This window comes from Phocoena sinus, chromosome 16 (genome assembly GCF_008692025.1).
Source record: "Phocoena sinus isolate mPhoSin1 chromosome 16, mPhoSin1.pri, whole genome shotgun sequence".
In the NCBI taxonomy this organism is placed as follows: Eukaryota; Metazoa; Chordata; class Mammalia; order Artiodactyla; family Phocoenidae; genus Phocoena; species Phocoena sinus.
In genome coordinates, this window is record NC_045778.1 from 40,563,124 (window position 1) to 40,579,183 (window position 16,060).

General features: G+C 45.1%; 1 protein-coding gene across 1 annotated transcript in view; it reads right to left on the reverse strand.

Annotated features, from left to right (window-relative positions):
• The window catches only part of ZNF485 (zinc finger protein 485), a 56,052-nt gene that overhangs the window by 15,293 nt on the left and 24,699 nt on the right, over positions 1-16,060 (reverse strand). The window contains 1 exon segment of the mRNA XM_032607587.1: positions 2,427-2,513. Within this exon segment, the coding sequence (XP_032463478.1) occupies positions 2,427-2,513 (87 nt within the window).

The window sequence follows — 16,060 nt, forward strand, 5'->3', positions numbered from 1 at the left end:
TTCATTGCCCATCCTTCCTGTCTATTTCTGTCTCTAATATTTTCTCCTCTGACTACAGTGGCCAATATCTTACTCAAATTTTTCTCTTGCCGCCTGTCCCGCCTTAATTCACGGGCCTCCTGTTCCTTCTGCTTTCTTTCTTCCTTTTCTTCTTCCGTTTCCCTCTTATTATATACTTTATCTGCCTCTTTTACTAAATCTTGGAGGGAAAAACCTTGCAGGCCATCCAGCCTTTGTAATTTTTTTCTAGTATCTGGGGCCGCCTGGTCAATAAAGGCCATTGCTATGGTGGCCTTATGTTCCTCAGAAGTTGGATCATAAGGAGTGAATCGTCTAAAAGCCTCCATTAAGCATTCTAGGAACACGGTTGGCGATTCCTGGGGCCCCTGAATTACTTCTCCTACCTTAGCCAAATTTGTGGGGCGCCTGGCCGCTCCATGGAGACCCGCCACCAGAGCCTGGCGATACATTTTTAGGTGCTCCTTACCTTCTGGGGTATTAAAGTCCCAATTCGGCCTGACGAGTGGAAAACCAGCATCAATCTCGTTAGGCAACTGGGTAGCTTGTCCATTGGCGCCTAACACATTCTTTCTAGCCTCCAGGAGAACCCGTTGCCTCTCCTCAGTTGTGAGGAGAGTCTGGAGGAGCTGTTGACAATCATCCCAGGTGGGTTGGTGGGAGAAGACAAGAGACTCTATTAGAGCAGTAAGAGCCTGTGGATTTTCAGAGAAAGTAGGGTTATGCATCTTCCAGTTATAAAGATCTGCAGAGGAAAAGGGCCAGTATTGAAGGGGCCTATTCCCGTGGTCATCGGGGGGGCCATATTCTCTAAGGGGTAAAGCGGTAGAGTCCGGGGAAACAGCCCTCCGGCTTCTGGTGCCCGCCGAGGGACCCCCCCTTTCTGCCATAACAGGTGGCCCTACTGGTGCGGAGGGTTGTGGAGCTGGGGGATTGGGAGGCGGTACGGGGTTTAGGGCTGGAGGGTAAGGTGGTGGGGGATCGAAAAGAAGCAGATCGGACTGCAAGTCTGGATATATCGCCTTTGGTGGGTCCGGGGCTGCAAATGGCTTTTCGGCGTCTGGGGCTTTTTTTAGGGCCAGTACTTCCGACCGTGCTGGAGCGCATGCAGACGTGCCTGTTGAGGAAACAAAGGGCCGGACCCACGGAGGCGGGGAGAGAACCAGATCTTCCCAGACCAGGATATATGGTATCTGGTCTGGGTGTCCATGGGGTCCTGCGTTAAAGACCCTAGACTTGACTAGCCTGACCTTATCTAACAAAAAAGATCCCTCGGGTGGCCACTCTGTCTGAAATGTAGGCCACTCAGAGGTACACAGCGTTTGCCATTTTCCTCTCCTTACTTCTACTGAAAGGTTGTGGGCCCTAGCCCTAACTTCGGTCCAGTGGCTTAGGGTGAGAGAAAGAGGAGTCGTCGTAGTTTGTCCCATTGTCGTCCGTCGAAAGAAAGATAATAGTACAGAAAAACAATAAACTTTCAGAAGACACACATTGATACTGCCGCCGCAAGCTTAAAACTGAAACCAACTCAAATTCAGATGGCAGCTTGTATAACCTGCCAGAACCAGATGAAGGGGAGACAAGATTTGTTTCTCCTTCCAGATGGACCACCAGGGCGTCCCCCAGGGTCCGTGGACACCAGCTATCGGCACATCTGCCTAGCCAGGAGTCCAATACAGATTTCACAGCAAACCGATTCACACGGCTTCTTCCTAACGGCGGCTAGCAAAAAACGGGCGACAAACAAACAGACAATTAGGCTCAAGCCTACCTGATACCTCCGACTCCCGATGTTCTTGTGACCCGGGGGCGAGTTGGGGATCCCGGATGAGCCCCCAGATGTTAGACCCAAACGGTCTCCGAGGGATTCCAACTCGCCCGAGAACCGCCAAGAGTCGAGAGCCGTTGCAACACGCAAGAGGTTTATTAGGAGCCGATGCACCGGGGTTCCCTGAACCTCACGCAGGAGGCCGATGGGGAACCCCTAAAAGCGGAATCACATACTTTTTTAGGTTTTATTCACTCATAGGGCGGGTATATTTCATAATGATTGGGTAAATGGGGTGACCTTTAAGCTTATTGGCTTATGCATTCTTGCCTCAGCTGTACTTGTTTGTTCATCAGTTTGCGGTTAGGGCATGTCCTGTATTTCAAGCCTATTTCTCGGAACTATTATTTCTTGAGCCCCCTTTTTCTCGGAACTGTTTTTGCCCAAAGGGATATTTCAGTATCTTACTCACCAGCTGGAAAGTCCAGAAAGGTTTGGGTATTGATAGGGAAATAGGGGTGTGGATATAGTTGGGGCCCTTCACATACACTGGTCAGAGCATTTTCCAAACAAGAGGCATAAACCCAACTTCATTCTGAAACAACAGAGATTTCTCAGGAAAAGGAAAAATCAAACTTACCTGGATCTGGGTTCTTGGTAGTCTTGGGGCCGTCTGTCCCGTGAACTGTTCTCCCAGGCAAGGACAAAGAATCTTGACTACGCCAACCTGGGAAAAAGAAAGGAAATATGAGGAAGTCCCTCCATGTTCGGTACTAGCTAGAACTCGCTCTCTGCACATTGAACGAGAACAGTCCGCCACCCTTCCTACTCCCCACAAAGGTCGAGAGGTGAAGGTGGTTGAGCTCAGGAAGAAAGGGCACGGAACGCCTGCCTGGAGTCCGGCCTTGCAGCAAGCTCCAGGCCAAGCTCTGACTGTGAGTCAGTCAGGCAGGCACCTTCGCCAAAACATGCGGAAAGTCTCGTCGGAGACTCAATCCCTGGGTCTCAGCGCAAGCCTTTAAACCTTCTGGGACAGCACGGCTCCTGCGGTTGGGGCCCCGCTCACATCTGCCCGCCCCTCCTAGCCCGCTCTTTCCTCAACTTGCCCCTCGGGGTAAGGAGGAGCTCACCAGGTCTTTGTGCCCCAGTCCGGCGGCGGCCGTTCACGACCTAGCTGGGAGGGTTGGGCCAGAAAGCCGCGCACGCTGAGGAGCCGTGACCACCCTCACTGTATTCACTGAAGAGACACAGGTGCAAGCCGAGCACGCCGGTGCCGCGCTCTACTCAAACGGAGGCGGGCGGGGACCGGAAACGGAAGTGGCCGCGGAGGCCTCTGGGAAATGTAGTCTTGGATACAGTCCGGCGTCTTAGGTTCTTCATCCTATATGTGCACGTTGGCATCACCTGGAGAGACCGAAAAATTAATTGCGCCTTGGTCCCAACTCCACAGAATTTGCGTTAATGCTCTGGGTGTGGTCCCGGCATCGGACCACACCCAGAGCTCCCAAACGATTTTAATATTCAGCCAAGATTGGCACCCACTGCTAGAAACTGATTTGGATCTGAAAAACATGTTTTAGGTTACTTTGGGGAGCTATTTATGGTTTGTTCATTTGTTTGTTTCCAAGTAATCCTGTTTTACTTTCAAACAAAGAAAAAGCATGTTAGAAAAGTATAGCACCCAGAACATTAAAAATTAGTTTCTCACCATTAACTGACACAGAAGATGGAACAAGATTGAATCAGTTTTAACAAATGTATTATTAAAAAATTCTACTTATGGGCTTCCCTGGTGGCGCAGTGGTTGAGAGTCTGCCTGCCGATGCAGGGGACACGGGTTCGTGCCCCGGTCCGGGAAGATCCCATATGCCGCAGAGCGGCTGGGCCCGTGAGCCATGGCCGCTGAGCCTGCGCGTCCGGAGCCTGTGCTCCGCAACGGGAGAGGCCACAACAGTGAGAGGCCCGCGTACTGCAAAAAAAAAAAAAAATTCTACTTATAAAATCCAGCAGTTTGACAGCTTAGGAAGGAAAAATATATCTTTCATTCAATTAGGACTTTTCATTTAAAAGAAAAGTCCTCTGAATGGAGCATTTATTCACCAACCAAACAATGATTAACCAATGCCCCAGTATGTGCCACTCACTTTTCTAGATGCTAAGGATAAAGCAGTTGTCAAGCACTCCCTCCTTCACCAAACTTTAGTCAGGATCCTGCGAATCCTCTTCTCCTCTAGACCTTGTCTTTGGCCTGCTGAATCCAATTTTAGTAAAGAATCCTGTGAAGCCAGTTCATCAAGAATTCTCCCACCCTTCGTATCTAATCAAGTTCCTTTCTACCTCCCCTTGATACCTAACCAATTTCTTAGTAATTTTCCATTTACTCCCTCACCCTGCCAGTTGGCTATAAATCCCCACTTGTCCCTGTTGTACTGGGGGTAAGTTCAAGCTCTCTCTCTACTGCAGTAGGCTTGAATAAAGTCTTCTTTGCAGGTTTCAACAAGTGTCAGAATAATTTCTCTTTAACACAGTGAAAAAATAATGTTCCTCCCCTCAAAGACCTTACATTCAAATAGGGGGCAGGAAGAGAGAGATTAAACAAAAGCAAGGTAAGGAGATGGGAGGAGGATTCTTATTCAATACAGAGCTGTATGAACTGCCCTCTTTGATAAGAGATCATACAAGCAGAGTCCGAAGGAAGTAAGGTAACAAGAAGGAGTGTATCTGTGGGAAGTCTGGTCCAGGCAGAGGAAACAGTAGATGCAAAGCCACTACAGAGAGCGTGCTTGGTTTATTTGAGGAACAGAAACAGGTCAATGAGGTTGGAATACTAAAGACATAAGAAAAAACCAGATCATGTTTGTGATGACTAATTTCATGTGTCACCTTGACTGAGCTAAGGGATGCTCAGATAGCTTATAAAATATTATTTCTGGGGGCTTCCCTGGTGGCGCAGTGGTTGAGAGCCCGCCTGCCAATGCAGGGGACATGGGTTCGTGCCCCGGTCCGGGAAGATCCCACATGCCGCGGAGCCGCTAGGCCCACGAGCTATGGCCGCTGAGCCTGCGCGTCCGGAGCCTGTGCCCCGCAACGGGAGAGGCCCCAACAGTGAGAGGCCCGCATACCGCAAAAAAAAATATATATATATATTATTTCTGGGCCCACCTATGAGGGTGTTTCCAGAAGAGATTAATATATGAATGGTGAACTGAGTAAAGCAGACTGCTCTCCTCAGTGTGGGTGGGCAACATCCAATCTACTGAGAGTCTGAATAGAATTTAAAAAGCAGAGGAAGGGAGATTGGTCTCTCCACTTGAGCTAAGACATCTATCTTCTCCTGCCCTCAGACCTTCAAATTTGGTCTCTCCACTTGAGCTAAGACATCCATCTTCTCCTGCCCTCAGACCTTCAGATGCTGGGACTTACGTCAGCATATCATTCCTCCCTTCTCAGGCCTTCGACCTCCAACTGGGAGTTATGCCATTGGCTCCCCTAATTCTCAGGCCATCAGATACAGACTGAACCACACCACTGGCTTTCCTAGTTCTCCAGCCTGCAGACATCAGATCATTGGACTTCTAAGTCTCCATAACCACAGGAGCCAATTAATAAATTAAATACACACAGTATTGGTTCTGTTTCTCTAGAGAACTCTGCTTAATACAATGTTGGTCCTTTCAGTCCGCTATAAAGACACTGGCTCTTATTTCAACTGAAATAAGAAGCCATCAGAATGTGGAGAAATCAGAATCCTCACTGGTTGTTAGTAGGGTCATAAAATAGTGCAGTCACTTTGGAAAATGCCTGGCAGTTCCTCAAAATGATAAATATGGAGTTACCATATCACTCCGCGATTCCATTCCTAGATACCTAACAAAGAACAATGAAAATATACATCCACACAAAAATTTGTATATAAGTGTACATAGCAGTGTTATTCATTAGAGCTAAAACTGGAAACAACACAAATGTACAACAACCGGTGAATGGATAAACAAAATATGGTATATCCAAACAACGGAATAATATTTGGCAATAAAGTTAATGAAGTACCGATACATGCTACATAATCAATGAACTTTGAAAATATAATCCTAAGTGAAAGAAGACAGTCACAAAATATAACATACTGTATGATTCGACTTATCTGAAATGTCCAAAATGTCAAATTCCATAGAGACAAAAATAGATAAATGGTTGCTAGCAGATGGAGGAAAGGAGGAATGGAGAGATACTATTGCTGGGTATGGAGCTTCTTTTGGGAGTAATGAAATGTTGTAAAATTAGATAATAATTATATTAGTTTCCTAGGGCTGCTGTAACAAAATGCCACAAACTTAAACAATAGAAATTAATTTTGTCACACTTTTGGAGGCCCAACGTGTCAGCAGGGTTGGTTCCTCCTCAGACTTTGGGTAGAAGCCTTCCTTGACTCTTCCTAGGTTCTGGCGGTTGCCATCAATCCTTGGCTTACATTCTCCCTGTGTGTCTCTGTCTTTATGTGGTACTTCCTCTTATAAGGACAGCTAGTTATATTGGATTAGAGCCCAACCTAACAACCTCATCTTAACTTGATTACATCTGCAACAACCCGATTTCAAATAAGGTCACATTTTGGAGTACTGGGGGTTAGAACGTCAACGTATGAAGGCGGGTGGGAACACAATTCAACTCATAAAATTTAGCTTTGTGTTTTGTTCCTTAATGTTTTGCCTTTAATACTCTGTAATGTATTCTTTACAGTTCACATCTTATGAGATAGTATCTAAGTTTGTCTCAAATGGATAGATAACTTTTCAGCACCATTCATTGAAAAGTCTTTTTGTTCCTCCACTAAATTGAAATGCCATCATTACCTTATGTCACACTATACAGTCTCCTAAACAAAAGTTGTGGGGATTTCTTAACCTGTGGTGTTTTCTAGAAGCAAAGGGCTCAGATAAAGTTCAACACTCTTACTATTAATAAGGAGTGGTTACATATATTATAGTAAATCCATATGACAAAATACTAGGCAACCATTAAAAATATCAACATAGGGCTTCCCTGGTGGTGCGGTGGTTGAGAGTCCGCCTGCCGATGCAGGGGACGCGGGTTCATGCCCCGGTCCGGGAAGATCCCATGTGCCGCAGAGTGGCTGGGCCCGTGAGCCATGGCCGCTGGGCCTGCGCGTCGGGAGCCTGTGCTCCGCGGTGGGAGAGGCCACAACAGTGAGAGGCCCGCGTACCGCAAAAAAAAAAAAAAAAACTCTAAAAAAAAAATCAACATAGATATAGACATATGTTACATAAATGTGCTGACAAAATATTGTTGAGTGAAAAAATCAGTTTCCAAGACAGCCTGTATAGTTTAATTCCACATACTACCTCACATAATAATGAGAAATGCCAGAAAAGTACTCAGCAAAGATCTCCTGCAAGATGTGACTCAACCTATGCGAAGTCCTGTGATAAACCTTCTATTTGAATTATCTCTTTTAATCCTCAAAGCAACCCTATGAGGTAGGTACTATTACTATCCTCAATAGCAAAAACTTTTTGTTATAGAAATTTCAAATTATACACAACATAGAATAATACGAGCCACTATGTATCCATAACCTAGATTCAATAAATATCAAGATCCTGCCCATTTTCTTTTATCTATCAATCTCCCCTCCCTTTTGGTATTCTGGGAAAACTGGACAGCTACATGTAAAAGGACAAAATTAGAACACTCCCTAACACCTTACGCAAAAATAAACTCAAAATGGATTAAAGACCTAAATGTAAGGCCAGACACTATAAAACTCTTAGAGGAAACCATAGGCAGAACACTCTTTGACATAAATCACAGCAACATCTTTTTGACCCACCTCTTAGAGTAATGAAAATAAAAACAGAAATAAACAAATGGGACCTAATGAAACTTCAAAGCTTTTGCACAGCAAAGGAAACCATAAACAAGACAAAAAGACAACCCTCAGAATGGGAGAAAATATTTGCAAGTGAAACAACTGACAAAGGATCAATCTCCAAAATATACAAGCAGCTCATACAGCTCAATATCAAAAAAACAAACAACCCAATCAAAAAATGGGCAGAAGACCTAAACAGACATTTCTCCAAAGAAGACATGCATATGGCCAACAAACACATGAAAAGATGTTCAACATCACTAATCATTACAGAAATGCAAATCAAAACTATAATGAGGTATCACCTCACACCGGTCAGAATGGCTGGCCATCATCAAAAAATCTACAAACAGGGGCTTCCCTGATGGCGCAATGGTTAAGAATCCGCCTGCCAATGCAGGAGACCTGGGTTCGAGCCCTGGTCCGGTAAGATCCCACATGCCGCGGAGCAACTAAGCCCATGCGCCACAACTACTGAGCCTGTGCTCTAGAGCCTTTGAGCCACAGCTACTGAAGCCCGTGTGGCTAGAGCCTGTGCTCCGCAACAAGAGAAGCCACTGCAATGAGAAGCCCACGCACCGCAATGAAGCGTAGCCCCTGCTCGCCGCAACTAGAGAAAGCCTGCGCACAGCAACGAAGACCCAATGCAGCCAAAAATAAATAAATAAATTTATATATATTTTTTAAATCTACAAACAATAAATGCTGGAGAGGGTGTGGAGCAAAGGGAACCCTCCTGCACTGTTGGTGAGAATGTAAATTGATACAGCCACTATGGGAAACAGTATGGATGTTCCTTAAAAAACTAAAAATACAACTACCATATAACCCAACAATCCCACTACTGGGCATATACCCAGAGAAAACCATAATTCAAAAAACCACATGCACCCCAATATGCATAGCAACACTATTTATAATAGCCAGGACATGGAAGCAACCTAAATGTCCGTCAACAGAGGAATGGATAAAGATGTGGTACATATATACAATGGAATATTACTCAGCCATAAAAAGGAATGAAATTGGGTCATTTGTAAAGACATGGATGGACCTAGAGAGTATCATACAGAGTGAAGTCAGAAAGAGAAAAGCAAATATTGTATAATAACGCATATACTGGACTCTAGAAAAATGGTATAGATGATCTTATCTGCAAAGCAGAAATAGAGACACAGACATAGAGAACAAATGTATGGATACCAAGGGGAAAGGGGTGGGGCAGGAGGAATTGGGAGACTGGGATTGACACATATACATTATTGATACTATGTATAAAATAGACAACTGATGGAAACATACTATATAGCACAGGGAACTCTACCTAATGCACTGTGGTGACCTAAATGGGAGGCAAGTCCAAAAGGGAGGGGATTTCTGTATGTGTATGGCTGATTCATTTCGTTGTGCAGTGGAGGCTAACACAACATTGTAAAGCAACCATACTCCAATAGAAATTAATTTTTAAAAGTTTAAAATCTTTTTTTAATTTAAAAATTAAATAAAATTAAATAAAAATAAATTTCAAAATATACACAACATAGAATAATACAACAAGCTTCTAGGTATCCATAACCCAGATTCAACAAATATCAAGATTATGCCAATTTTCTTCTTTTTTTAAAATTTTATTTATTTTATTTTTGGCTGCTTTGGGTCTTTGTTGCTGCACACAGGCTTTCTCTAGTTGCAGCTAGAGGGGGCTACTCTTTGTTGTGGTGTGCGGGCTTCTCATTGCGGCGGCTTCTCTTGTTGCAGAACACGGCTCTAGGCGCATGGGCTTCAGTAGTTGTGGCACGCAAGCTCAGTAGTTGTGGCTCACAGGCTCTAGAGTGCAGGCTCAGTAGTTGTGGCACACGGGCTTAGCTGCTCTGCAGCATGTGGGATCTTCCCAGACCAGGGATTGAACCCGTTCCCCTGCATTGGCAGGCGGATTCTTAACCACTGGGCCACCAGGGAAGTCCTGTGCCCATTTTCTTTTATCTATCAATCTCCCCTCCCTTTTGGTATTCTGGATTTTTTTTTTTTTATTTGGACATGCCACGCAGCACATGGGATCTTAGTTCCCCAACTAGGGATCGAAGCCGCACCCCCTGCAGTGGAAGTGCAGAGTCTTAACCACTGGACCGCTGGTGAAGTCCTGGTTTTCTGGCTTATTTAATAATGAGGTATATACCTGACTCAGGGCATTTTATTTTATTTTTTACATTGTACCATTGTCACACTGTAAAAAAAATAAATACTTTGAGAGACTGAATATGCAAATGGACAACAGCAAGACCACATAAAAAACAATCTGCAGGGCTTCCCTGGTGGCGCAGTGGTTGAGAGTCCACCTGCCGATGCAAGGGACGCGGGTTCGTGCCCCGGTCCGGGAGGATCCCACATGCCGCGGAGCGGCTGGGCCTGTGAGCCATTGCCGCTGAGCCTGTGCATCCGGAGCCTGTGCTCCGCAACGGGAGAGGCCACAACAGTTAGAAGCCCGCGTACCGGAAGAAAAAAAAAAAAAAACAATCTGCAGCAACCAGCCCAGAAAACCAACCCATTACCTACAGTAACTAGCCCACGAAATCAGCCTGCTGTAAGTCAGACTTGTAAGAAGTCAGGTCACCATCTCTAGCACAATCAGTCCAGGAAGCCAAACTATCCATCACCCCCAAAATGTCTGGTCTTGATTAATAACTGTGAGTATCCCTAATTTTTGTGCCCACTTCCAACTTAGGACCAACCAAAGAAAACCAAATATACTCCCCAACCAATCACATAAGATGCCCTCTTGTAGTCAGCCCCCTCTAGTTTCCTTTCGCCAACAACCTGCAAACAGGGTGTACCTGAAGCCATTTCCCTCTTTTACACTCTAAAGCCTTCCGACTCAGCTGCCTGCCTTTGAGTCTCTGCCAAAATGCAAATCATGGTGGCTGACTCCCTTGCCATTAGCTCCCTTGCCATTAGCAAGCTCTGAATAAACAGCCTTTGTTTATTCTCATTTGGTTGGTCATTTTCCCCACAAATTCTTTAATATCTAATATCCAGCCCATATTCAAATCTCCCTAAGTGCCTCACACATTTTTCTACCTGGTTTGTTTGAATCAGATAGGGGAGCACTTCAGGTTGGCCCTGGGTCCTTATGACATGATAGTAGTCATCTTTCACTCTCTGGAAGACAAGTTGTCTCAGGATAAAGCTATGCTTTGCCATGAAACAGCCATTTCTCCAGAGAGCCCTGGCTTCTTCAGTTTCCTGCAGTTTTGTGGATTCGTCCACAAACCGGAGCTTGTGGAGGAGCTTGTGGAACCTTAGCCATGTTTCAACAGTGTTCTCAGCTTCTTGCTGATGATTCCACTCAGAATGGGAAGCTAGGCTATTTGTTGGCAGTTTTGAGGTTCTGGGTTCCACGACCCTCACTATCTCAGCACAGCTGCTGAAACCTAGTGGTGGTTTGACCTGACCCATTCTGGAATTTGAGGGGAGACCCTGACTCTGGCTTTGTTAAAGATATTGTCCAGTGGGATGTTTCTCTGCTATACTGGTGACTCAGCCCATTTTTATGAGTGACTTGAGGAGATTCAAAAACTCTGCTGCCAGCAACGTGGATGAACCCAGAGATTATCATACTAGGTGAAGTAAGTCAGAAAGACAAATACCATACGGTATCACTTACATGTGGAATCTAAAATATAACACACATGAACATATCTACAAAGCAAAAACAGACTCACAGACATAGAGAACAGATTTGTGTTTGCCAAGGGGGATGCAGGTTGGGGGAGGGATGGATTGGGAGTTTGGGGTTAGCAGATGCAAACTATTATATATAGAATGGAAAAACAACAAGGTCCTACTGTATAGCACAGGGAACTATATTCAGTATCCTGTGATAAACCATAATAGAAAAGAATATGAAAAAGAATATATATATATGTTTACATATGTATAACTGAATCACTTTGCTGTACAGCAGAGATTAACAAAACTTTGTAAATTAACTATACTTCAATAAAATAAGATTTTAAAAAACTCTGCTGCCATAAGGATCTTTCCCTACTCCCCATTTTTTGTTGTTGTTGTTTTTGTTTGTTTGTTTGTTTTAGCAGATGAGGAAGGTTTAGAGAGGCTAAAAAATGTAGCCTCAGTTTGCTCACATGCAAAACAGTTAATAATCTCTGCTTGCTTACTTCCCAGGGCTGTTGTGAGAATTAACTGAGATAACGGAAATGAAAAGTCAGAGATTCAAGGAGAGGGACGCCGCAGACAGCAAGCGCGAGGGCAGACACACCTGGAGCAGGTGCAAAACATCCTCCGTGGTGCCTCGGTCTCCAAGGGCATGCCCCTAATGACCGCTGCCACCCGAACATCAATAATGAGAATGGTACAGCTAACTTATACTGCCCAGCATGGTGATAAGCACCATTCACACATTATTTTACTCAGTCCTCACCACAGCCTGAAAGGGGAGAGTATCGTAAGCCTAAAAGGGGAAAGTATCGTAAGCCTCATTTTATGGAGGAGGAATTCAGGGCTTAGTGACTGATACACTTGTTCACAAGGGTGCAGTTTTCTGTTGGCAGAACCTGTATTTAAACCCAGACTGTCTCATCCACAGCCCCTGCCTTTAGCTGCTCTGCTTTGGCTTCTGAAATGGAGAAGGTGGGAGTTTTCACTGAAGATGATGGAAAGACAGAGGACAGAGGACAGGATGAGCCAGAAGGGGCTGGTTAGGACTCTCCCTGTTGAAAGGTTTTGGGCAGCTAGCTGCAGAGCCTCTTTCTCTGAGGCAGGTGACTGAGTTGAAGGCAGGGCTTAGCACATCTTTTGGGTTAGCCTACAAGAGATCAATTACCCACTTAGAGTCTTTCAAGGAGTTCTTGGAAGCACACCCCTCCTCTAGGGTTGCCAGATAAAATGCAGCATGCCCAGTAACATCTGAATTTCAGGAAAACATTGCAGGGGACACATATTTTCTTAAAAACTATTCATTGTTTATCTGAAATTCAAATTTAGCTGGGCATACTGTATTTTCATTTGCTCAATCTGGCAACCCAACCCTCTTCACTCCATACAGATCTTTGTTTTAAAACATCTCTATTATCCTAATACAACATCTAAAAAGCCACAGTTTTTTGGTTTAAAGATTTCTAGATCTTTAGGGATATCCTACGATACATTTAACCTTGGACTGAGGGGACAACCTTTAAGTTGTTATCTACTCATTAGAGTCCTTAGTTGGCTATACCCAACATCTTTCAGAAAGTCAACGTGTGGAGTGTGAATAAAGGTGAGAAGCTCAGCAACAGCACACAATAAGGGAGAAGAGGATGGGAGAGAAGAGAGGATTCATAACACTGAAAACCACTGAAACCCTCCTCATCCCCAGTGCTAGTGGAGCCCTGCAGAGAAACATCGTTTCACGTGACAAGGTAGAAAGAATATACTCACTGAGTGGTTTCGAATGAGTAAGTGCAGGAATGATGCTGAGTTGCTCCTAGCAGCATGTGAACTATAATGACGAGTTTCTACAGCCCTGAGGCCATCTTTCCTGAAGTCCTAGCAGGGCAGCACCAAGAGCCCTTCATTACTGGGCAAGATTAACTTCCCTCCTCCCTCCCCTCCTGCTTGCCTGGGTGCACCTGAACAATTCTCTTCTCCTCTCTGGGCCTCAATCCTCAGTCTGAAAAGTGAAGGCAGCTGGATGGGACCCTGCTTATCACCCTCTCCATTTCCATGGCTTTTGAGGACATTTTGGCAACAGTATGGGTAATAGAGCTCGAGACATTCTTAGAACTCACAGAGATCTGGACGGAGGGAGCTGTGTGCCCCTGCTCCAGTCAGAAGCCAGCCTGGTTGCGGAAAGGGCTCGAATCTACATAGGAGCCCTGGACCCCCTTTTCCAGCTCCAACTATGGTTTCTCCAGCTTTCCTAGAAGTCCACTATGGCCAGAATTGCATCTGCCACCAACCAGCTTGGTCAGGTGCATTTCTGTGTCAGAGTGATCCCTAGTAGGCTGGACTGGGAGGCAGCGCCCAAGGGGGCCAACAGAAACTCCTTTCCTCATCTCTAACCTGACCTGTTCCAATTGTGATTACCTTGAAAAGATGAAGAGACAGATGTGCTATAGTGAAAGTGACCCCAGTTCAATACCCAAGGTGCTGAGTTTGGATCCTGGCTCTGCCATTTACCAGAAGCAGGATCTTAGGCAAGTCACTGCCTCTCTCTCATTTTAAGAATAGTGAGGAAGAACCCTACTCCACAGTACTGTTCATCCGCAAGGATGAACTTTGGGCCATGAGCCCAGAGCAGGTCATCCAGGAGGAAATGGAAGTGCCTCCATCTTTCTTTCTGTGTGTCTCCCAAGGGCTCCCCAGATAAGACCTAAAGACTCAGGTGCTCCCTGACTAGTGTGCCACCAGATCCCAAGACCTTAACATGTAGAAGATGTAGGCCCCAAACGAAGACCTCCCAGGTTTTTATAGAATGAAAATTGATAATAAAGAAGAGAGATAGGAATGCCCTGATGTGTGGGAAAGGCGATAAGATTCAGGGTACAAATGGAGAGTTTTCTTAAATAGAAACTGGGGCTGTTCATTCAGAATAGAAAGTAGAGCATACAGACTCCATTGGAGAGAGGTGGGCAGATGAGCTTGTGTAAAGGTATAAAAGCTCTCTTTTCTCATAGAAAGCAAAAGTCATCAGCTGTGAGCGAGATGGAAGGAGTTGCTGGAGGCTTGAAGAAACAGGAGAAACTGTGAGATAGTCATTTCGGAGAATGGATGGACTAAGAAAATGTAATAGGATAGCTGGGCAGCATTAAGGGCCCACTTGACCTTAGCAGTCATAAATTGAAAGTGAGACCAATCATCAGAGCCATGTGTTTTTCTCAGGCCACATCTGCTACACAGGTACAGGTGTGGAACAGGCAGGGAGGTGGATTCAACTAGATTTGGTGTGTGATCAGGAGAATAAAACCAAGTAAGTTAGGGTCAAGAGACTGATCATAATGATAGGCCACTACCTCTAAACTGGGTGAGGTGGGAAGCGAGAACATGAAGGAGTGACAGTCAGAGCAAGAGTGATAGAATCAATGGATAGAGAAGCAGTAGGTCCTGGCGAGACAGTTTGTGTTCCCCAGACAAAAGGCAGAGGAGCCTCAGAGATATGTCTTAGGCCCCCCAAAAATGTCCATGTCCCAATCCCCAGAAACTGTGAATATTACCTTATAGGGCAAAAGGAACTTTGCAAATGTGATTAAAATAAAGGTCATGATGTTGAGAGATTATCTTGGATTAACCAGGTGGGCCTGATGTAATTGCATTAGTCCTTAATAGAGGGACACAGGAAAAGTCAGTGCCAGAAAAGGTAATGTGATGAGGGAAGCAGAGATTGGAGTCATGGGCTTTCAAGATGGAGGAAGAGGCCACAAGCCAAGGAATACAGGTTGTGAACGTACCTTGGAAAAGGCAAGGAAACAAATCCTCCTCTAGAGCCTCAAAAAGGAACCAGCGGTGCCCACATCTTGACTTTACTCCAGTGAAACTGATTTCAGACTTCTGATCTCCAGAACTGTAAGGGAATAAATTTGTGTTTGTTGTATGTCACTAAATTTGTGGTAATTTATTACAGTAGCAGTTGGAAACTAATACACCAAGAAGGGGAAAGATACAGAGGAGAGGTCTAGGTAACAGCTCTTTCACCCCCAGGATAAATCTGCAGGGAAAGTATTCTGGAAAGACCTAGTGGCCCTGTGTTACTCAGTGAAGGGTGAATGCAAAAGCCAGTGGGGAGAATTTTGGTGCCACTTCCTTAAAGGCATTAGCAACTAAAAGGGTCTCGGTGAGCAAGGTTTCTATGTAAATCAGTGATACACAGTACTATCAAATTTTAAAAAGCAAACTGCAGGCCTGTATACACACAGCATGACCCCGTTTTTGTTTAAAAAGTGTATCTGTTTGTATAAACAGTTATGTCTATGTATGTTTAAGAAACAGTTCTGACTGCTGAGTGTCACAGGACTGATTCCCTCATCTCCTCAGTCTTTGTTTCAATATCCCCTGTTTAAAACGGCAAGGCAACGACTTCCCTCGTGGCGCAGTGGTTAAGAATCCACCTGCCAATGCAGGGGACACGGGTTCCAGCCCTGGTCCAGGAAGATCCCACATGCTGCGGAGCAACTAGCCCATGTGCCACAACTACTGAGCCAGTGAGCCACAACTACTGAGCCTGCGTGCCACAACTACTGAAGCTCGCGTGCCTAGAGCCGGTGTTCTGCAACAAGAGAAGCCACCGCAATGAGAAGCCCACGCACCACAACAAAGAGTAGCCCCTGCTCACGGCAACTACAGAAAGCCCGCGGGCAGCAACGAAGACCCAACACAGCCAAAAAGAA